We start from the raw sequence: 24,091 nt of genomic DNA, 5'->3' as shown, positions 1-24,091 counted from the left end.
TGAGCCAACATGGTGGTTCCTGTTCTTAAACAGCACCTGATTTGTGTGTTTTTTTTTTTTTACATGTAACGTCCGTTCCCCCATTTCTTGTTGTCTTCAAATAACCAAACAGAAAAACGTCACTGATAAAAGACCAATAAGAGTTTCAGATATTCCATTAGAATTACAGATGATAATAAAATGTTGTTACAGCAGTCGAACATGTCTGGAGGCGACAGACGTCGAGACCCTGGCACTGAAAAAGCATTTTAATAACTTTGGCTTTAGAATGTGTATTAACTATGAATAAACCATTAAACAGTGTGACTGTTTACTACTGGTTTTCAAATGTGACTTAGGTGATCAGCTCATGAGTCAAGTGCATAGAGACGTCGCTGTTTAGAGCCCCTATCGTGTGCCTTCAACGTGTCCATTTGTATTTGTGTGTCTGCAACACATCTGCTCCACTCACCTCACCTGCAGTCAAGACACAGAACAGCTGTGTTTAGCAACTATTGGCAAAAATGTATAATAAACTAAGTGTTTAAAAAGTAGTACAAATACAAAGTACAAGTAATACAAAAGGCAGTATCACTGCATGTACATCTAATTTTAGATAACTTAGCCTAGCTTAACCAGCTATGGTAGCAGGGGGCTGGGGCCCAACCTATACAGATGTAGAGTAGACCATGGCACCTTGGACAAGTCACCGTGTTCATCAAAAAACAGACAATCCAGCTATGGACTCTCACGTCTACACTTAGCATCCATCACAGTTTACTTAACATGTATGTCTTTGTGCTGCGAGGGGAAACCAGAGGACCCAGAGAAAGGCACAGGCAGAACATGCAGGCTCCACAGAGATCGGCCCAGCCGACGAGCAGATTCCTTACCTTCTCCTGAGTCACCACCATTCCTCACTTTACTAATTAACTTGTATTCCCACTGTATCAGTTTCATTCACATCATGCAAACTTACGTCTGTAAGTCAAAATGTAACAGAACATGTTGGCATCTGAGCAATAAAAAAGGGGGAGATCTAAAAACCAGTCTTCCTCACTGGCTTCTGACTGGACCTACAGAGCCAGTGTGTTCACATCAAAGTGCGGCTCTGCCCCCAAGTGGCTCAAGGCGGTAAACTGCGCACATACCTCTGCTGGTCAACAAGAAGCATCACAGTAACATCCTCCCGTTTCAAGAGCGCAGCCGTGCAAGTAAGTTTGGTTTTAGAAGTCAATGTACATACATTCACTTTGATATTAAAATCACATTTGTAGCATTGTAAAAAATAAACTATCAAATTAGTTTGAAAGCTACAATTTAATATCACGGTTACAGTAGCTTCAATATGTGGAAATTCTATATATCACATCCAGACTGTTCTTAAATAGCGTCTGTTGTCTCTGCTATACACAAAATAAAAAATAAGTAAAATACTAAATAAGTACAAGTTAAAGAAAATGTAGATGTATGTAAATAAATAAATACATGCTTTTGCTGTTTCATTTAATGATAATACATTACATCATATAACAAGAGAATATAATAATGCTTTAAAAGAACTAGTACATTTCCATAAACTCTTTAATACTGATTTGGCCTCCAGGTTAAAGTTTTACGCAAGAGTCCACACATGGCATCATGCCTCTGGCAGTAGAATAGGATGGATGACCACCAAGAATTCTCCGTCTCTAAGTTTTACATGTGAAAAGGAGATAAGAGGGCGGCGAGGAAAGTAGATGACTTTTACTCCGCCCGAAAATGTGAAGGGAGGGCGCTAAAATGAACTGTGAGAGGGCAGTGGCCAGTTGGGACGCGTCTTTGGAGAAACGAGGAGCAGGCGAGGAATCACCACGACTTCACGATTCAATCCCTCTCCAGAGGGCTTCCACAGATTTGTATCGCGTCTCTGTGGTTCGGTTGACCGCCACCAGTCGCTTTCTTACCGCCCATCCAATGTGCGTAAAGGGGCTCTATGTGTTCACCGTCCTGTCTGGACTCGCAGCGTCAGGTGAGAGCCGCTCATTTCAGTGAAACGGGGATTTTGGTTTAACGTGAGTTGCCGTTTGACATATTTTTTGTGATATATCAATTTATTATTGTTTTATGTTGTTTTTTTAATGTATGTTAATATTTTAAAAGTTATCCAATAACACGCTGTTTTATATTCATACCAGGACACTTACGCCTGGTTTATCTGGCAATTTGCGCGTATATTTGTGCTTTCCAAAATATAACACAGTGTCACATATCTGGGTTGACCCTTAAAGAGAGCTTCCAATAATAACAGCTTCAGAGTAAAAACGCTGATTGCCTGGCTTTTACTTACAGCTCCCCAGGGACCTTTAACCTCCATCTCAGGCCGGTGTCTTGCGTCACTGGGAAGTGGGGAACTTGGCACAGTGGCACTGGGTGGGTCACTTAAGAATTCCTGTAAAGGCTTTACAATACCCATAGTGGGGCTCATTCCAGACAAGATAATGGTTTAATAGCAATTACCGACATTGAACCCATTGTGTTTGTGGTTTCACGCAAACTCCTTTCCTGTCTATTAACGTGCTTACATTCACAGAGACTGTGAAGTGGCCCGCTGGCCTCAGATAAGTCCACCTGCTTCCCGTTAAGAGAGGGGGAGTAAGAGAAGGGGGGCTGGTGTTCAGGATATGTAATTTGGATCATAACAACTTGTCAGATGCGCAAGGAAATGAACAATCATAGATCTTATCCACCTTTAAAAAAAGTTCCAGCCAACATCTAATCACTGCTTTGGCACGACTAATGGAACATGTTTTAATAGCATCGGTTGGCCCATCAATCAGTGGCAATTCATTCAGAAGAAGCCAGGTTGCTTTAACCTTGAAGTAATCTCTGCCCATCCCGGTTAAGTGGATTATATTGATTGAACATGTCCATCCACTGCCAAAGCACCATGTAGGGATTCACTGTAGTGGCAAGCTGCTTATGTTTACAATGAGCATGTGCCTGCAGATCAGTCACAGCACAGGCTGACACTGACGGAGCAGGAGGACGCGTGGATGCAGAGGAACGGATCCTCAAATAACAGCATGTGGATGAAGAGGAGCATGTTGGGACTGATTACAGCTCAGCAGCACCTCAGTTCTCGAGCGTTTTGTGCTGTAATCACTACCATTGCCTTTGGCTTTATTGATTTAAAAAAAAGGGCAGGCATGACAAAACAAGCCAGTGCAACATTTTTGCGAGCCATGTAGGGTATAAAATATGCAGCCCTCTATGCAAAATAAATGGGATGTTTCTCTCTTGACTGCAAAAGCCTGTCAAGGTGCGATCAAAGCCAGTTTGTATTCATTTGTAGACTTGCTGCAAACAGAAAAGTCAGTTTTATGGGATTTAGGATGAAACAAAGAGAACAATCACACTGTTGCTGCTAAACATCACCGTCACCAAGTGTTAAAAATCCTTCCCGGCTCAGAAAACCGTAATGAACTCCTGCTGTGTGTGTTTTTTGAAAAGTGTGTGTTGGCAGGATTTCTTATTTTTAAGTTCAGTAAATCATATTTAAATCAAGACATATTTAAGAGCAATGGGGTTTCTTTTGTTGCTCATTTTCTTCAGCTAGTTTGATCCTTATCAAATTTGGATACAGTTTTATTTCAGTAGTGCATTTGAGCTTTTTTCCCCTGTAAGCTGTCAAATCAAAGTGTTAAACTGCAGTCTCTTTGACCTGTTGTGCTGCACAGGCCTCTTGGAGCTAATCCAGCATCGATTGAAACACATTTTTCAACAGACTTTTTTTTCTTTTATAAAGAAATCAAATAGTTAATGATATACATAAATACAGGAAACAGGGAATGAAGTGAAAATAACAGCAGTTGCTGCTGTTATCTGTAGCAGTAGCGGTTTGGCATGCCATTTCTTAAAAGCCCCACATTACTCTCTTCTTTTGTGCAGATTAAATGTCTTAAAGGAGAAAGCGGGATTTGAACCGTAATCTTACAGTGACCAGACTTCCTCTGGAATTTTCCAATTTGTAAGACATGTCACAGCGAATAGACAGGGCCTGTTTAAGTTGTTCAGTACTTTTGCATTATTCATCCATTTGTTATGAAAGTGGGGGTTTGAGTTTGGGCATACTTTTTCTCCCCCACGTCTGACCACTTAGCTTCAAAGCCAGCAGAGCAATAACTCAGTTACATGTACTCGCTGCCAGCTGAGAAGAAGAAGAAAAAGAAAACAGAGCAAAAACAAACACTTAGACCAGATTTCTCTCGTTTTTCCTTTTCATCATCCAAATAAAGACAGCCAACTGAACATTTTTTCCATCCCCTTCTGCTTACTGTACGTCTCTTTTTGTTTCTGAGTTCTTGCTTTGTTTCAGATGTTCTTTTCTTTCTTAAACATGATCCTCGACATGAAACGCTAACACGCTAAAGCATGTCAGCCTGTCCCGACTTACAGGTTTAACACACATACAGACGCACAGACATGCGAACAAATGGCTGCTGACGATTGCGACTTTCCAGGCCGGGCTGTGTAAACGGTGATTGTTTAGGCTTGTAGGCTCGTAGCTCTGCCTTGTTGACAGTAAAGGAGCAGCTTCTTTAGGCTCTGTTGACTGGGATGTAACAGTTATCTCCCTGCCAGCGTGTCTCTAATCTCACCACAACAATATTAATAATAGGTCAACATAACAAAGTGTGACTGTGGTTTTTTTGACTTGCCGTGCTGTGCTGACACACTTAGAGGGACGCCTGGCCTTTGTGGTGCATTGGAATTACCTTAGAGAGGTGTGTTAAGTTGACAGTGACGAATGCCTTGTATGCAAGGGTGCACCAATCCCCAACACAGAGGGTTTAGAGGCCCTTGTGAAAAATATTTGACAATGACGGCAAGGTGCTCCCCGCACTTATGTCAAGAGACGGTGCTCAGCTCCAGATGGAAGCAGGGGTTTCAAATGCCTTTATCTGGGTGCAGGGAGCATTTGAGTCGCTGCGTCTCGTGCAAATGCAAAGCCCGTATGTTTGTGAGAGTGGCTTTTTGGCTTGTGTAGTCACTTTTCTTACGTGCACTCAGTTGTTGGCTGGCCAATCATTCCCAAAGATGTTTAGAGTTACTTTAACTAACTTTAACTTTGTGACTAAAACTTTGATGTTGAAAAGTATTCTACATGCTTTATTTTCCATTATTTTGAAATCCAGCTGTATACCATTCAGAAATTGTCACTATTTGTCTTTTGCAATGTCAAGGTTTTGTTTATATTTTTTTATTATTAGTGTGTGATCAAATATATGACTTTGTGGGAGTGCTGGACCTTATAACAATATTTGAAGTAGCCAATACTCAGACATTTGTTTATTGTATCTGTCCCAAATTACAGATTCAAATTAATTTTGATTGTAATAAAGACCTGGGAGAATTTCAGGCTGTTACCTTTAATACTTTACAAGATATTCATGTTCTCAGATTTCAATGCACAGAAAAGTAGGTAGACCAACATTTTAAAAAAAATCTTCAAAAGTATTTAATATATGAAACTATAGTTTCAGAGCAATCATTATAAACGTTCAAACTTTGTACCATAACAATTTAATACAAACTGGAGACGACTGAGCAGAATGACCTGTCTGCTGGTTTGGTAAAAATATTTTACTTGCCCGATGAGGCGCTGATTGAAGTGTTTATTGAGAGTGTGGGAGCTAGAAGGCAGAGCATCTGCTGCTTTTAAAAAAGAAAACTGCTGTGATTTTACTGTAATGCCTGCGCTGATTTTCCTGTATCTTCCCTCTGACATATGTCATGCACCCCACCCCACCTCACCCCAACCGGTCTCGGCAGATCGCCGCCTCTCCCTGATCCTGGTTCTGTTGGAGGTTTCTTCCTGTTAAAGGGGAGTTTTTCCATCCCACTCTCACCAAATCACTTGCTCATAGGGATTCATATGATTTTTGGGGTTTTCTCTGTTGTATAATTGTAGGGTCTTTAAGCACCTTGAGGCTGCTGCAGTGATTTAGAGCAGCATAAAAGAAATTGAATTGAACTGAATTGACTTCAATAATAATTAAAAAGACTGAAAGTATTAAAAACTAAACATATTCAAACAATAAAATGTAACTGAATGAAGAAAACCCACTTCGGAGACTAACTGAAGCTAAACTGAATTAGAAACAAAAAGTCAAAATGAAATTTAAGAAAAATGAATTAGGAAATACTAAACTTATAACTGTGGTCATGACGATAGTATTTCACCGGCTGAGAGAGTTACTTTGCCTTATTTTTCTTTCCATTGTTTAGCTTCTGACTTTCATGTGTTGGCTGCAAATTTTTTCAGTGTATACAAAAGCTTTTGTGCTGTAATCACAATTTAAATGAATGAGAATGAAAATGATAAAAGGAGGCAAAGGACTCGTGTGGCAGGATTTGGCCCTGTTTTCCAACAAGACCCTGTTTTCCAACATTTTTTCAACTTCACCCCAAGTCTGAATCTTGGACTACCCATGATAGGCTGAAATCCCACTGGAGAGAAACATGGGATTCCTGCAAACTTTGTAACTTCTGCCGAACAGATGACAGCGTATAATTCCTAATTCTAAAACCTTTTGTAACAGTAGAGCCACACAGTCTGTAAAACGACCTCACAGTATCAGTCCACAACATCACATGAGCCGAATCACTAGAAGACACTGTGTCATCCTGAGTCGAGGCAGAATGTAAAGAGATGCACAGATTCAGTGTATTTGTGGGGACAGAATTCAGACGTTACTTTTCCTTAAAACTGCCCAAAAAGTATCTGAAAACATAACCTCTGTGTCAAAGTGATACCAGAGAAGAAGACCCTTCCCCTTTAGGATTTCAACTTTAGCTTCTTCAGTGAATTCTGAGTAAAAATAAAAACACTGTAACTGATACAATTAGGTTTTTATGAAATAGCTACATTTGTCTGTGCTTGTTCACAAAAAGAAACAGTGAACATGAATCTTTGATTAAATGCAGTGAGACTCTGTTAGACCGACTTAAGAAACAAACCAGCATTAGAACTAAGCAAGTGTGTCTAAAATCCAACTTTCCATTTTACAGGAACCATGTTTTGTTTCTTCCATCTTGAGTTACACAGTATTCCTTCTAAAAAGCCAGACAGAGCCAGACCATGTTATGTAACTCTTTTCACAGAGTAGCTCTTTCGTCTCTGAAGTAAAGCGATCTCTATTTGTAAAATTGGCCCGTTCCCCTTTAAGGCAGCCAGCTGAGAGCAAAGGCCTGCACCTCCTCCACACTTTGGTCTGTGATCTGTGTATAAATTGTCACTGCCTCACTTATTTATCTGCTCGGGGAGGGGGGGGGGGGGTGGGGGTGGGGGTGGGGGTGGGGGGCACAGGTGAAAGCCACAGCAAAACCACATCCAGTCTGACTCATACCACGCAAAACCTACATCTTTTTTGCTGCATAGTAAATATGTGAGGCAGAGGCTGTCTATTGAGGGTTGGACTGTCTGTCCAAGAGAAGCCCGAGGGCTGTGGGTGAGCTGGATCGAAGTGCGTTCATTGGACCCCCCTCGCCCCCCAACCCCTCAGGAGTTTGTAATCCCGAGGAGAAGCTGAGTCAGCCGCGAGGTGGGAGTGGAAGAGGTTTGATGGATTAAACTCTTATCCTCACTCACCCACCTCGCGTTTCCTCTGAACACTGTTGCCTGATGAATTACAATTGGCCAGGAGGAAGTAGGGGGAGTGGGAGAAAAAAGACGAGGAAGAAAGTGTTCAAAAAGAGATTGATGCTTGGTCCCTGCTTGAAATGACCTTTAAGTGTACTCAGACACATTAGCTGTGCATAGTTCATGTCTAAAGAGTTCAAATCACAATAAGAAAAAAATTGCAGTGACAAAATTTGTGACTTGTTTTATTGAGAGAAATATTTTTCTTTGTCTTCCTATAAACAAGGAACAGCTTTCCAAAGTAAATTAATCAAAGCTTTTAGCTTGTCATGTCTTGTTAATAATTCATTTTACATTTCAGCTTTATTTGGAATAAGCGGCAGGGTCATAGACTGTATACAAAGAATAGACCACACCAACAAAACAGTAACTACTGGGTTTTATTGCAATTTATAAAGCTTTAAGTTGAACATTTTGGCTATTAAACTAGTTTTTTCAAAGAATAGGACGCTGAGTGTTCATGTGCTAGTAACTTGTCATTTTCAAAGAAGCCTGAGATCATAAACCTCTTAGGAAAGGTCATAAATCAGGAGAGATGTAGGGCCATTTTTTCATTGACTTCTGCGCTGTCCCTTTGGTGCAGCCCCCTGGTGGTTACTAGAAAGAATGACACCAAGCGGTCCAGCATTGGCTTTAATTTTCAGACCTAAATATGGACGGGAGAAAAGAGACACCTCAAAGTGACCTCATGTCTTGACACAGCATGGCCAAAGGTGTGGACACCTGAATGGAACAGGTCTGTGTGACAGTTTGATACACAAATATGAAAGTTTTTTGGGGGAGAAATGAATGTGACTGAACAGCTTTGGAAGTGTCAGGAAGCAGCTAACAGGAAGCATGTAATAAATGATTATATGGACCGTGTGATTAAAACACACCGTACCTTGCATATTTTTCTGCCTCACAACACGGACAAATCCTCTGCTCTTTGGGGTGGGGTGGGGGTGAAGGGGTGTGTGGGTTACTTCTGGAGCTGGTCTCTCTCATTATTGTCTTCCCAAAAACAAACTCATTTGTAATTCTTCTTCTGTTGTTTTATGTTCAAATTCTGTTGAGTTGTGTGAGCTTTGTGAGCCGCATTTGCTGGTTTTCTCAAGTTGCAGTGCGTTTGAACTCTCAGGGCTGCCGTAACTTTTGTAAAACAGTACGAAGTATAAAGATCACTTAAGGCCAGACGTTCATGAGTGAATGGAAATTTGTATTAATCTCAGACGCTTTTTTACAGCGTGTCTTTTGTCTTCACCCGATCGTGGCTCAAGAGTTGGGAGTTCGTCTTGTAATCGGAAGGTTGCCGGTTCGAGCCCCAGCTTGGACAGTCTCGTCATTGTGTCCTTGGGCAAGACACTTCACCCGTTGCCTACTGGTGGTGGTCAGAGGGCCCGGTGGCGCCAGTGTCCGGCAGCTTCGCCTCTGTCAGTGCGCCCCAGGGTGGCTGTGGCTACAATGTAGCTGCCATCACCAGTGTGTGAATGGGTGGATGACTGGATATGTAAAGCGCTTTGGGGTCCTTAGGGACTAGTAAAGCGCTATATAAATAAAGGCCATTTTTTTTATTTATCGTGTTTTGGCACATTGCTGCCCCTCCCTGAGCCTGATTTTGCTGGAGGTTTCTTCCTGTTAAAAGGAGTTTTTCCTTCTCACTGTCACCGAGTGCTTGCTCAAAGGGGGTTTTGATTGAAGGGGTTACAATATAAAGCACATTGGGCTATATAAATAAAATTGAATTGTATAAAGAAAGCATACATGTCAGTATCTCAAACAAAGTTGTGTTCATTCAGGGGTTCCCTCCCATTACACTAGTCAACACTCAACTCTGTGTCCCCCTCCTCTGTGAACACACTGTTACCTGAACCTGCTATTCCCAGCCCTCAGTCCAGCCCCTCATGAAAGCGAGGCCTTGTTAAAACCAGGGAAAACTAACCTGGGCTTGTGAAACATCTTACAAAGAAGAGAAGAGGCTCTTTGTAATCCACTGAGCTCTTTGTGTGTTTGCTCCCGTCCTAAGTGTTTCCTCCAAAACCGGCGTAACAGAGAATCAGGTTTCCTCCGGCGCTCCGTTTTGTTTCTGAGCCGTAATGAGGAGAGGAAAGGCACAAGCACGCACCACAAGGAAATAATGTAATGAAACCAATTTCCTGATTCGGAGAGTTGTGTCAGCTGCTCGATTTCTCCTGCAGTGTTGCCTCCCTATAAGACCTAAAGTCCTCTTTGCAAATTGTAACGCAGGTTGGCAGAAAATACCACTTACACAGTGACTCACAGCTGCCTGGATATACTTTAGTGGATATACTTTACCATCTAATCAATGGTGTCTTCTGTTTTTAAACTAGCTCTGTTCCCCTTGCTGTTTAGAAAGATGCATATTTATGAGCAACTGCATCAACAAACCCCAAAGCCCAAACAGAGAAGGTTTGCTGAGGAGCTGTGATAAGAGCTCTATATACCACGCAGCATGGCCTTTCTGCAGCGTGAAACACACCCAGAACGGCCTGGAAATGTTTAAGCTGTGGAAGTACAGCTGTTGGTAATCGAAGCAAAATATTGCAGTCAGCAGAGGTCTTAGTTTGTTTGCCTGCCTCTTGGTTAGCTAAGGTTTACCGATGAGTGGGAGAAAGGTCAGCTGACGAAGTAGGAAAGCAAGTGAGTGAAGAATATGTTGTGCAGGACGTGATTTGCAGCCTTGGCAGAACTCTATGAGATGGTATTTTTTTAAACTGGATAATAAAAATACTTCAGTTTTATCTTCCAAGGGTAAAAAAAAATGTAAATAACTTTGATAACTAACAAAAAAATCCAGCCTGGGAACAGATCCTTCGTAGTGATGCGTCACTCTCAGTGCGTCCTTATTTCCTCGGGATAATCTAATTAACTTTTTAAACTAAAGTGAAACTTCATATTTGCTGGTTCCTCAGTATTTACTCGGTAGGGCTTCATTATTTCATAGTTACTTGATTAAATGTGAATCAACAGCTTGAAGCAACACAAAAATAATAATTTAAAAAAATGTAATCTGTAATGAAAAAGTACATATTGTTGTTTTAAGATGAAAATGGGGAGTCAGATTCATAGATTATTATGCAGTAGTCATTAACTACAGAGATAGTTTCTCCCAGATGGTTCTTTAGTCAATAATCACTTTTGATTTTATAGCCTTGGCTCAGGAGTTATTAGGGAAGAACTGATACAAAGTCCTCAGTTTTTTCCTTCCTTAGTGACTAATGGTTGCTAAGGAACCCTGTTTATGTAACTCTTTCTCTATGACGCGAGACGGATTGTGTTAAGGCTCAAACTGCAGTAACTTCTGAAATTCTGACTGTTTTAAATTGGTTTTAAAAGGTCAGAAAGGTCAACAAAGGAGACGCAGGAACCTCAAACATTGACCACAAAGGACAGTTATTGATGTTTTTCACCCCTTAGTTCTTGCTATGTTATGACTTTGGTCTTTTTCACAGCTGGGGCCAAATGAAAGTGGAAACATGAAGAGACCCCACACTCTGGTTGCTCCACACATTCTGCGCGCTGCTTCTGAGTGACAGCAGACAGCTTCATGTAGAAATAGGCCTGCTAACCTCTGCATAGCACCTGGAACAACCAGTGCACGCACAAAAGAAAGTTTTAGAATACCAAAACCAGAATATTTTTAAGCTTTTGGAGAATAAAAGTGATTCCTGCCAACTGCTTCATTCCACACATACCTGCATGTCTGGCAATGTGAGATTAAAAACAACACTGAAGCATCCTTGAATGAGCCTGTGCACTTTAAAACCTGCCTGCACTCACTGCCACCGGTTGAAATACATACATGCAGGTCAGAAAGTACTTAATAATTTCTGTGTCTTTGCAAGGCTTCATAGAGTCATGGGATGACCGCCAAGCCAAGTATAACCAATCACAGTGATTATTATTACAGTAGATAAAAGTACTTACCCTCTCCGGCTGCAGACAGAACAGTGGGCCAGAGCAGTTTGTACCGAGCAGTGTTGACAGGTAGAATAAAGTGCATTAAAGGTTCAGCAAATTCATTTTATTGTGAAATATAAGGGATATTGATAGATATTCTGGACTTGCGCCAACACCAGTACAGCTAATGAAGCATGTGTGTGAATGTGTGTTTGTGTGTGTGTGTGGATGCATGTGGACTTGTGCCAACAGATGGGCCCTTGGGCTTAACCCAGCGAACGCACACAGGTCGATATCCACTCCACAATGAAAGACAATATTTTATGATCCTAGCTGCATCCGATACTGTATTGGTTCAGGAACACGAACAGCTGACGTTTACATCAACAAAAATATGCACAAGGACACACGCATGCACATACGCACTTTCTCCAGAAGTCTGCGAGAGATAAGACTTTGACCTGGCGGGAAATCCCATGTGGGAAAGTCTTTCATTTAAACTGTAACGGCGTCGGGTTACAGACGCATTTCACACAAAGACTCTAATTTGGTCTTTTTTAATTACCAGTGAAGAATGTAATTGATGTCATTCAGATGCTTCACAGTATTTAATATTTACAATTAGAAAAACAAGGTTGTGGGATTTTTTAAATATTGTGTTTTCTTGTCATCCTGACAATTTAATTTCTGTTTCCTTCTGCAAAGGAATCCAACTCTTTCTAGATAAAACTTTTTACATGAAAGTTTTGCATTCTGCCTGCAAAGAGTAAAAAAAGGCTGCACACAAACACAAATAGGACAAATCAATTTGCCTGTAATCTTCCCATGCCCTCTTCCGTAGTCTACATAGCTCCAACTTAATAAGCTGTGAAAGCCCTCTCTCTGTCTCTGCATGCTGGGTGTGGTCGGCATTGGCTGGACAGGATGTTCAGACATAAACAGTTGAGCAAACGAGATTGGACAGAAACTTATGCTGGAGGAGACAAGTGGACATACAAGCAAACAAACATCATTATCTTATCTAATCCTTACAGACTGCAACTGTGTAGAATGACATGGTTAATCTCTAGCTCCATCTATGCACTAATAAGTCACTCCTATGCTTCGTCACGGAAGCCCTTATTTCTTGTTTCTTTCTCCAAATGGGTCCATTCAACACTGGTGATGTCTTTACTCATGTAACGGCATGTGTCCCCCTCAGCAATTAGTGCCTGCTAATGGCAAATTAAATAGTGATCACGCACTTCTAGCTATGGGGACAAATTACTGTTAGAAGCACTGTACATAACGCTAACGCTGCTGTCGTCGTGCTAATACCCATTCTCCCTCTAAAAAGACCTAATTAACCTTAATTCTTAATCAGCTCTGCGTGCGTCAAAAGGACGGCACAGTTGAAAGCGCGTACTTTTTTGTTGCTCAAAAAGAGATTAGTAACACTTATTTAAATTCATGTACTCGAAAATAGACTTGGTTGAGGGTAGAAATGTGAAATGAGGTGTTATGGCCCGGAGGACCTGCTTCCTCTGCTCGCATTTGAAGCACAATGAATCATTTCAGTGTAAGCTTTTAAACAATTTGGTAGAGGAGCACAGGCACTGCACTTTTACTCTGCTAATCTTCCAGGTCCTCTGTCACTTCTCGGATGTGAAAATAAAAGAGTTTAGCTGTGAGTACTGACTTCTAACCAGAGATTTACCCCCTTTCTTCTCTGGTTCTTCTTCTACAGTGGAGGAAATAATTATTTCATCTCCTGCTGAATTTGTAACTTTGCAAGCTTTCAAAGAAATGTTTAGTCTATCATTTTTTTTACGGTAGTTCCATTATATTGGACATGACTGAATATGAACCAAAAGTCCGTAAAAAACATTAGATGGAAGTTATAAATTGATTTGCATGTCACTGATACTGATTACAATCAGTCAATTACAGATACTTGAGACCTTGTATATAAAGCCCACTTGTCACAGAATCATCTGCGTCTGTTCCAACCTTTCCACCACAGTGGCCACGACCAAAGAGCTGTCAAAGGACAAGATTGTTGACCTGCACAAGGCTGTAATGGGCTACATGACCATCAGCAAGAAGCTTAGTGAGAAGGTGACAACTATTTGGAAATGCAAGAAGTATAAAATGACCATTAATCAGCCTCAATCTGGAGATTGAGATCCAAGATCTTGAGATTATAAGAAAGAGGGTAGATCCTCTCAAAAGTCCACTGGAGAACAGTGTTAATGATTTGAAGACAGCTGGGACAATAGACATCAATACCACCACTGATAACACACTAAACTTTAATGGACTTGTTTATGAAGGCACATGTACAGGTCCCTGTTAGGTTTGCCAGTGAACATCTAAGTGCTACAGACAGGCTTTGGGAGAAGGTGCTGCATTCAGATGAAACTAAACTCAAGACGTTTCTTTGTTTGGAAGAAGACAAATTTTGAGTACACAACCCCCACAGTCAAACACAGAAGTGGAGACCTTATTACTTTTCTGATTTGGTAAACGGCCTGTATTTGTATAGCGCTTTACTAGTCCCTAAGGAGCCCAAAGCGCTTTACACATTCAGTCATCCACCCATTCACGCACACATTCACACACTGGTGATGGCAAGCTACATTGTAGCCACAGCCACTGACAGAGGCGAGGCTGCCGGACACTGGCGCCACCGGGCCCTCTGACCACCACCAGTAGGCAACGGGTGAAGTGTCTTGCCCAAGGACACAACGACCGAGACTGTCGGAGCCGGGGCTTGAACCAGCAACCTTCCGAATACGAGGCGAACTCCCAACTCTTGAGCCACAATCGCCCTCAGTGGAGTGGATTTCACTCCACTGAGGAGCTAATGAATGGGGGCATGTACCATAACATCTCGGAAAACAACCTCTTCCTTCCCTCAGCCAGAACACTGAAGATGAGTCATGGATGGATCTTCCAGCATGACAGTGGCTCAAAATATAACACCAAGGCAAAAAATGGAGTGGCTAAAGAAGCACATTAAGGTCATGTAGTGACCTAGCACATCTCCAGACCTCACTCCTTTAGAAAATCTGTGGAGGGAAGGCTTTCTTCCTGTTAAAAGGGAGTTTTTTCTTCCCACTGTCGCCAAAGTGCTTGCTCATAGCGAGTTATATGATTGTTGTTTTTTCTCTGTATGTATTATTGTAGGGTCTACCTTACAATATAAAGCGCCTTGAGGCAACTGTTGTTGCGATGTGGCGCTGTATAAATTAAATTTAATTGACTTGAACTGAAGTTTTAGTGGCCAAGCAGCAGCCAAGAAGCCTAAAGGATGTAGAGAGTTTCTGTAAAGAGGAGTGGACCGAAATCCCTGCTGAGCAAACCTGGTGACCAACTACAAGAAACATCTCACCGCTGTTCTTGCCAACAAGGGTTTCTCCACCCAGTATTAAGTCATGCTTTGTTTGGGAATCAAATGCTTACTTCACTCAATGACATGGAAATGATGTAATGTGTTTTTTATCTTCTGGAGTTTTGGTTCATATTCTCTCTCCAGCTCCATTAAATTTAAACTATCATAAAAATTAGAGACTGTTCATTACTTTGCAAGTCAGCAAAGTTACAAATTCAGCAGGGGACTGTATTCCAGCACATGGAACCGCAGTGGACTGTGATGCTTGTTAGCTTAATTATTATTTATTGCTGCTGTCAGTGTAACATTTGTAGAATTTAAAAATTTAATCGCTGCTTTTGCAAGAATATTTCATCTCCTTTAAAAAGAAATGAAGCTATTTGCACAATATTCTCAGTGTCTTGTTTTGTGCTTTTGTATCTTGTGGCCACAGGGGATCAATGCAGCTTACAACAAAATAAACAGTTTATTGCTAGTTTAACATGCCAGAACTAAACAATAGTCCCATTTGATCAGTCGTGCCAACTTAAATATTTAATACGACATAATCTCAAGTTGCAACAGCACATTATGCTGTCCCCCTAAATAAATGAATACTTAAATAGAAAGCTGAAGTATATTCCTACTTTTTCAAGAAAGAAAATGTGAACTTTGAAACAAGGCCTCCTTTTATTGCTGTTTGCTGTGAGGGCTCATCTATAGCGTGCTGCCTGTCTTTTAGTTACATCTCTGCAAATCTCCAGACAGAGTAGGCGACCCCTGGTCCATTTACTAAGATAAACAAAAAGGCTTTTAGACTTTGAGAGACAACCAAACAGCTGGCAAACATCTGAAATGACTCGTTGCCTCTGTAACATGCTTTACAGGATCATGGACGGCCAGTGATTCGTGGTTAGGATTGATCAGGTCACTTAGCGCTTCTGAATTGGAGCCTCTCCATCAGTTGCATTTCTTCAGGGATGTCCAGCACGTTGAGTCTTTATCACAGTATGTTGGAGATAGCAACACGCCCCCACTGCATGACTTCTGTTCAACAAGTCAAAATAAGAAGATATCACGTTCGCAGGGAATTCAGATGAGCAGACATTTGTATGACACTGAGTAGTAATATTTATAGTTTTTTCGTGATGCTTTTCTAAAATGTGATGACTTGCTGCTCTGAGTCTAATTCATTTTCCTCTAATTAAGCCACTGGTTGGTTTCACGCTGAAACAGGCTAGAAGAGTAGACCTCGGGAACGCCATGGCCGGTTCAAAGCAGATTTGAAACCATGCCCTGCGGTGTCATCTGTACTGAAAACTTAAAATTAGGGAGTCATAGCACTCAAAATTGAGCAGGTATTTAAATATTTCATTTTGAACCAAACTCCTGCTCGATTATGCTATTCTCTGTCTTTTTCTTGGACATCCTTGTGGCCTGGACTCAAGTGTCAGGATTGAAGAAGTGCGCACGGCCACACACCTGCCGTCGAGAGGGAGTCACTAACCGGCAGTGCTGATGCAGCCATGCTGATGCTATTGACCTAATGAACATCCTAAACACAGCCAGTTCTCTCCATTAATTCCATGCTCCTATACACACAGCCAAGTATGGGAAGGAAAGAGGTGGAAAGGTGGTGACTTAAGGCTTACAGCCTCTGATGTGCATCCAACAAAGCACTGAAAAGTTCACGATTTGTATCTTCTGCCTTGCTCTGCTCACTCGTACGCAGCACTCCCAGGTTTCATCAGACTCATTTAAAACACATTAGGCTGTTAGAGCGCTGTCAGGGAGAGAGAAGCTCGTCTGTTTAATGCTGCGAGGGGTCGTCTGGTCTCATCCCGGCCCACAGGAAACTCTTTCCAGCCTGATAGGGAACAAAACACGCTGCCCAAGGAGCTAAGCCCCCACTGATCATTTCCCAGCAAGCTCCTGCCTTAATGCACACAGTGATTATAAACCAGCGGTAACAATATGGCTCAATTTGCCTGCTATGCAAGACTATTCTAATTTCTGTGCTGCTGCTGCTGATGTTTTGTGCCTGAAGCCTTATATTGATATTCACCAGCCACCTGAAATTACCAAACCGAGAGTTTACGTTGTAAAGGACAGCTTAATCCATCTTTATATTATATATTATTCACATCTTTAATAATTAACACTGTCACAAAGATGTAATTACTGTTCAGCCTTTTTTTTTCTAATGAACTGATTAATAACGTCTCCTTATTTAATTCTGATGTTTTGATGACTAAATACTTCACTATAACCCAGTATGTATAAAATCAAGGCCAGGTATGATACACTCAGGTGAGCAGTGTGGCCAGAGAGGGCTTTTCCATCAGACGTACGATTCTTTTCAAGTGTTTGGCTTAATCTGTAGAGATAGTGCTAATGGCAATAGGAAAAGTCTGGGCTACCCTGAGCTCACTGCAGCTACTAGCCCTGCAGAAGGATGTCTGCTGTGTTCTTGGACTTGAAAAACACTAGACACGGCTCCTGTTGTTTTTAGAATACAGAGCTCTCTCTATAAATAGTCCTGGTGGCTTTAACTACACAACCGCACACAGACTTCCATATCCACCTGCACTCACACAAACACACATACTCAGGAGACTACTTCATCAAGGATCTGCCGTCAGAGTCTGTGATCTCTGGGAGAGGGAAAACATAATCGTCTGGCTCCCTATGCCATACTGATGGGCTGCCAGACTGAAAGTCACGTCTCTTCCTGGCCCACCGCATGCTTGGTGTGTGTATGTGTTTCCACATGGTGTAAATGTGTAACAGCGCTGACTCTGGGCAGCTCTATCCATCATATTATGGAGGAGCCAAATTGTTGCCAATATCCCTCCCCGGTCTTCAGGTCCATCCATTTTTACGTCTAATAGCTCCACCGTACTGTAAAGACTGACATGGTCCACATCCACCTAATATACTGCAGGCTCTCACTTTCCGGCTTCTCTCAGTCACAGTGATCAAATTGGCCATTATTCACAAAGTGTCACAGAATTGGCTCCTGATCTAAAATCCTTCAGCAAATGTGATGGGATGAAGCACATTTCTGATCGTAGCTGTGCGTTAGTAAATTCCTACTTTTAGCACTTGAAGGATTTCTGTATCTAATATAGGCTACTGTGTATTTCCAGTGACAACTTAGTGATTTTTCTTGCAGCAGCACTGCGTAGGCAGAAGCAGGGTCACTGAGTACACTGCATGTACTCAAAAAGAAGGGAATTACTGATGAGGGTGAATTTGTACAACACCTATTGGGTTGTATTTTTCGCTTGTGCATTCCAGAGATTATTTTACCCGCCATCTGCGTGTGCATGTATTGATCTCACTCACTGTGTTAATTCTGCTGCCTGCAATTTATGCTCGCATGTTGCAGGCATGCTGCAGGTCAGCGGGATGCGTATATACACATCTGAGGAGGTTGAGGCGGTCAACGGCACAGACGTTCGTCTGAGGTGCACCTTCGAGAGCTCGTCTCCCATCAAACCCGATGATGTCGTCATCACGTGGAGCTTCAGGCCACTTAAGGGGGGTCCAAGGCAGTCGGTGAGTGTGTGCGTGTCTGTGTCTTTGCAAAGAAAAAAAAAGTGAGAACAAACCACAAAACCTCCCTCATTGTGTCAAGGAGCATCCGCCCCCTCATCCAAGTAAGAGAGGAACCGGTGAGTCATCTGGCTCCCTGTGGAGCATTCAAGACAGCCAGTGTTTGTATACTTGTGTGTGGGGATATTGAGAATAGACAGAGTAAGAAGCAGGAGATTTGGGTAAGTCTGGGCTTTTATTTTCCTTTCTTTGCTGGAAGAAAATGTCTTCACTCTCCAGCAGCAGCAGCAGCAGCAGCAGCAGCAGCAGCAGCAGAGTACTCAGTTTGATAACTTCTAACTATTCCCTGCCATCGTTACCCTATCTAAATGTAACCACCAATTTTCTCTTGCAGGTATTTTACTACCAAAGGAAACCATTTCTTCCACAAGAAGGACTCTTCAGAAAGCGCATTTCCTGGGCTGGTGACATCATGGGCAGTGATGCCTCCATCATAATTCGAGAGGTCAAGTTCACCTACAACGGCACTTACATCTGCCAAGTGAAGAACCCACCCGATGTCCACGGCCCGGATGGAGAAATTAAACTGAGAGTAGTTGAAACAGGTCAGCAGTTTGAATTTTCAGCCAACATTTTCCTTCGTACATCCTTCATTCAATGTTTTTTAGCTATACATTTTATGTCTTGGTGGAACGTCAAACATTTGATGGCAACGCAAGTTAAACCAGCAAAAACACAATGTGCAATTCACCTGAAAAGTTTAGAAATGTTAAAGAAATAAATATTAAATTAATCAAATAATAATAATAATAATGAGCATAATGATGATGATAATAAAAACAATAGAAATAAATTCAAGTTAGTGTAATAATATCCTTGAAAAAAAGAGACTGGCGGTGAAGGCTATGGTAGTCAGCACCAAGACGTTAGCAGCAGAAGTCCTGTAAGTTTAGGGTGGGGCCTCCAGGTATCCGACTTGTTTGTCCAGCACATCCCACAGATGCTTGATTGAATTAAGATCTGGAGAATTTGGAGTCCAAGTCAACACCTAAAACTGGTTGTTGTGCTCCTCAAATGATTCCTCAACCATTTTGGTGCATTGCCCTGCTGAAAGAGGCCACAGTCATCAAAAAATACTGCTTCCATAAAAGTGTGCTAATAGTCTGCAAAAATGCTTAGGTAGGTGGTACGTGTCAAAGTAACAGCCACGTGGATAGCAGAAACCAAGGTTTCCCCACAGGACATTGCCTAAAACAGGTGCCAGGTGTTCTCAGCCCGGGCCACCTTCCTTTATTGCTCTGTGGTTCTGTTCTGCTTACGTCCCCATTGTTGGTGCTTTCATGGGGAGCATGGGCACTCTGACTAGTCCGCAGCTATGCAGCCCCACATACAAAACACTACACTGCTCTGTGCCTTCTGACACCTTTCTATCAGAACCAGCATGAACTTTTTGTGCACTTTGAGCTACAGTAGCTCGTCTGTTGGTCAGGGCACACGGGCCGGCCTTCACTCCCCACATGCATCAGTGAGCCTTGGCCTCCCACGACCCTGTCGTTGGTTCACCACTCTTCCTTTAATGGACCACTTTTGATAGGTACTGACCACTGCAGACACTCCGCTCTGACTCAGTTATCTGGCCATCACAAGTTTGCCCTTGTCGCACTCGCTCAAATCCTCACACTATCATTTTTTCTGGCTTCCCACATATAAACTTTAAGGACTAAATGTTCATCTAATATATCCCACTCACTAACAAGTGCCACTATGAAGAGATAATCAGTGTTTACTTTACCCGTCAGTGGTCATAATGTTATGACTGATTGGTGTTTTATGCATCAGTATGTAAACACAGAAAAAAATCAGTCAACAAGATGAGACAAAGCAGTGCTAGCAGCTCTGAGATGTCACGTATGCAGACCTGAGCGAGTGCTAGAATGCTGACGTAGTGTAACAGGGGAAGTAAATTTAATCTTACAGTCTTAGCATGAAAAACACAAAGTTTTGGCAGGTGTTTGTGGAAACCAAGCTCAAATTCTGCAAAGTAATTGTGATCACCTGACTAGAGAAAAAGTCAGGTGATCACTGGCAGCCAGAAAAGAACTGGCACCATGAGGAAGAGCCTCTACTGCACATACAAAAAGCAAAGGCTGTACCTGTTCTTAAGCTTGTTCTCCATCTACTTCAAGACCGTCTCCTTGTTTGGCATGATGCCACGTCCTATATTTGGATCACTCTCTAGGAGACCTTTTTTAACCACTTGTGCACACTGCTGCTTGGTTTCGGTAAGATTTTGCCACTGACCTAGAAAGTAATGTTGTCTGCTGAAATCTCAGATGCACATGTGCAAATAATCAAAAGGGCAGTTCCAGAGTGCTTTTACAAGGAGACAACCGTCAAAAGTTAAATCAGGTATGACCCAATAGGCACTTCTTTCACTTTCGACCAAAGTTGTGGACGCACTGACCTCGTCGTCTCTAAAGATGCCCTGGTAGCCTTATTAGTGCTTTTGTATTTATACCAGCTTACAGGAGACACATATTGGAAAAGCACAGTTAAAGTGCCTTTGAGCTGAGGGTGTTGTTTATTTTCAAATAAATATCCCTGTCTATCACTTTCAGCCTCTTTCTCCGGACTTCTCCTGCTGGCATTTGCCATCGCAGCCGCCATCTCCGGCATAGTCATCCTCCTCCTCATCATTGCATCCTGCAGGAGATGCAAGAGGAGGAGGCAAAGGGAGCTGGAAGGGAATGAGGAGGCCCCGCGCAAAGAGCGAAAAGACCCCACCGCGTGGTAAGAAAAGAGACAAAAGGGAAAGAAAAAAGAAGAATCATACACTTTCTCTCCCGTTCTCAGTCTAACTCTGGGGATCAGGGCTTGTGGTCCTCCCTGCAGCTCTTTTCCTATCGGACAATTCACTTTCTTCCTTCCTCTCCAACTACAGTCTTTGGATCCTACAGATTTGGACCAATCAAAGGGGCAGCTTTTACAAAGCAGACATAAAATGAAAAATGTGCCTTTGTGCTGAAAGCAGTAGACACTGACCTTTTAGCCAGACTGCTGCGAATCACCACGCGCCTTTCTCAGAAAGGACTGTTTAATCGCATCATCTTTTCCTGTTAGACTAAATGTGCTTCCAAACACACTTCCTGTTTGGAGTAAACTTTTGATGTAAACTTAGAACAATGGTGTATTCCTGTTGCTTACTTCCCTACTGATACATTTTAAACTCCTTCATAGCAATGCACCACAGCGCATGTTTGTTATAGTAGTTCAGCAAACAATAGAAACAATGCTACAATGAAAGCGCTTCTGTTGAATTCCTTTAATCACCACATGATGGTAATATTGTGAAACCCACACAAAGCTGTTATTTCATTAGTCATTAATATTGGCTGTCTGATTCAGTCTTCCGTGGTTCATGTGAAGCTGCAGGAGGATGCTGGTTTACGATTCTGTTTTGTTTTGTTCCACTGCTGAAGTGAAATTGCTGTACTTCTCTGACATCCCGTGTCGTCGTTAGCCTGATTTTGTGACTGTTGTAATATAACCAAGGTGCTTTGCAACAATCAAGATCTGTTGGTGAGCTGCTTTGTTGGAAACAGACATTTTTAACCAGCACTTTTGTATAAATTCAATAACAACACAGAAACATTAACACGATCAGCTCTGAATTCTTTTCTTTTGAACCATTTTAATGGCCTTCTGTCTGTTTCAAACAATGAGCTAATTTGTCAAAAATACACTTTTTTTTCTTGGGCGCTGGAGTTTTCTTTGCTTCTCTCTTGGGTTTTCAGATCTCTCTGTAAAAGGTGCAACGATTATTTGTTTTTTCCTATGAAATACAGTGTTACTGTAATGCGTCACACCGCGAAAGTGTTGAGAAAGTTTTGTTCTTCTTGCTGTCACTGATCAGATTTATTCAAAGTGTCTCTCTTGCTTAAAAAAAGATGTTGTATAAGAAGAAAATAATTTCACCCAATCAGAGATCATGCGGGAGAAATGTTCATCCAGCCTTTCCTCTTAATTTGGGACAGATTATTCCTAGCTGATGCTAACCCTCTGTCCCTGCTGCTGTGTTTGTGTCTGCTTGTCTTTGTCCTTTGACTCCGCCCCCCCAATGTGTGTGACTTGTGGGTGTGTACATGTATGATTTATAAATGTGTCATGCATGAATGCATATCCCCTTGTGTCTATATGTGCCGTGTTCGCTCGTCTCCCCCGTTCGCCTGTGTGTGCATATCTGTGTGCGTGTTTGTCACAGCCACCCATCGAGGGCCGTCCACCTCTACTTATCAGAGACTTCCATAGAGATTGACAGTTCAGACGGCATGGTCTCAGATCCCAGCACCAGAGACTCGAGCTCCTCCGAGGAAGAAGGCCCGAGCTTGGATGACGATGATGGCGGTGACGACTCAGATTGAGGAGGAGAACCTGAAGCGGAGCCAGCCAGGAAGCTCGACAGAGGGATGCAAGATGATACCTGCGGACCTCGCCATCAGGCCCAGCGGAGGTCAGATTAAAAAAGTGCTGCTGCTGAGGTTGAATTGTGCAGTCTGCACAAATCTGTGAGGAAAACTGAAAGTTTGAAAACTTTCCAAGCAAGCAAGCACAGAGAGGTTAGAACAAGGCTTCTGCTGAATGAGCACAGAACAAAAGTAGAATCGTTTTACTTCCGGAAATATTCATATGTGGGGAGAAATGTGTGAGTAAAAGTGCAGGGTTTGTGGAAGTAACCCTGAACTCTTGGCTACTGTCCTGAAGGGAAGAGGGGACAATTCTTAATCAATAGCTGTCTCCTGGGTGACACGTGGATCTTGTTACGTGTAGGAAGTCAATACCAAAATCAGCTGCACCAAGCAATTGATTTCCCTAAAGACATTGGCGTGAACTGTATTTAGACAGAAAGAGAAGGACACCACTGCTGATGATCAGCCATATATGCAGATCTTTATTGCACTGAGGCTTTTTTTCTTTCATCGTCTTAATGGAGAGTATCTCTGGTACCCGTGGGCTAATCTTTCACACAGTGGCTTTGTTTTACAGTTAAATGTCATTAAAGATAATGTACAGGAGGTCTTCCATTTCAGTCGGTTATGCACACCATCGTGACGCCAGCCTGCGAGTGCTGGTCAGGAGTAGCTTTGTCCTACTCGAGTACACAGAGATGCGTACGATGTGTCATATCAAATGGAGAAACAAAGCATAAATATTGCTGCCATTTTTTTCTCAAGGCCAAATATCTGATCCATGAGCAAGCAGCTTCGCATGCACCTGCCCTGAGTGTTGTGTGGGAGCGCACAGTCAGATCTGAAAACCCTTTTGATTTGAAAATGAGAGCTTGTTTTTTCCCCCCCTCCATGCGCCTGTGAATGCATCGTGTCTACTAACAAATGAATTTGCTGCCTGTCTTTCATCCTTGTGTGACAGACTTTTTACTTCTATTTGAATATTGAGCACTATGTTTATAGATTTTTATTTTCTTCTTTTGTAGATAAAGCCAGAAATATTTTATCATGTTGTTTTAAAAAGTGTCATTCTATGTATTTGTTATAGAGCTTTTCTAAAGAAAATAATAAAAAAAGAAAATTTTCTAATAATCATGGCCCTTGACTCTTGAC

The 24,091-nt window shown here is 42.0% G+C and overlaps 1 protein-coding gene across 1 annotated transcript; it reads left to right on the top strand.

Moving 5' to 3' along the window:
• Positions 1–1,677: 1,677 nt before the first annotated feature.
• LOC146504393 (myelin protein zero-like protein 3) lies at positions 1,678–24,070 on the top strand. Its single transcript, XM_085130415.1, has 5 exons — positions 1,678–1,990; positions 18,307–18,476; positions 18,868–19,078; positions 21,092–21,263; positions 22,735–24,070. The coding sequence occupies exons 1-5, from the start codon at positions 1,762–1,764 to the stop codon at positions 22,892–22,894; spliced, it is 942 nt and encodes a 313-aa protein (XP_084986541.1). The 5' UTR covers positions 1,678–1,761; the 3' UTR covers positions 22,895–24,070.
• Positions 24,071–24,091: the final 21 nt, after the last annotated feature.

The sequence above is a fragment of the Neolamprologus multifasciatus genome, chromosome 14 (assembly GCF_963576455.1).
Source record: "Neolamprologus multifasciatus chromosome 14, fNeoMul1.2, whole genome shotgun sequence".
In the NCBI taxonomy this organism is placed as follows: Eukaryota; Metazoa; Chordata; class Actinopteri; order Cichliformes; family Cichlidae; genus Neolamprologus; species Neolamprologus multifasciatus.
The sequence above is the reverse complement of the archived record's forward strand: the minus strand, read 5'-3'. Positions and strand labels throughout refer to the sequence as shown.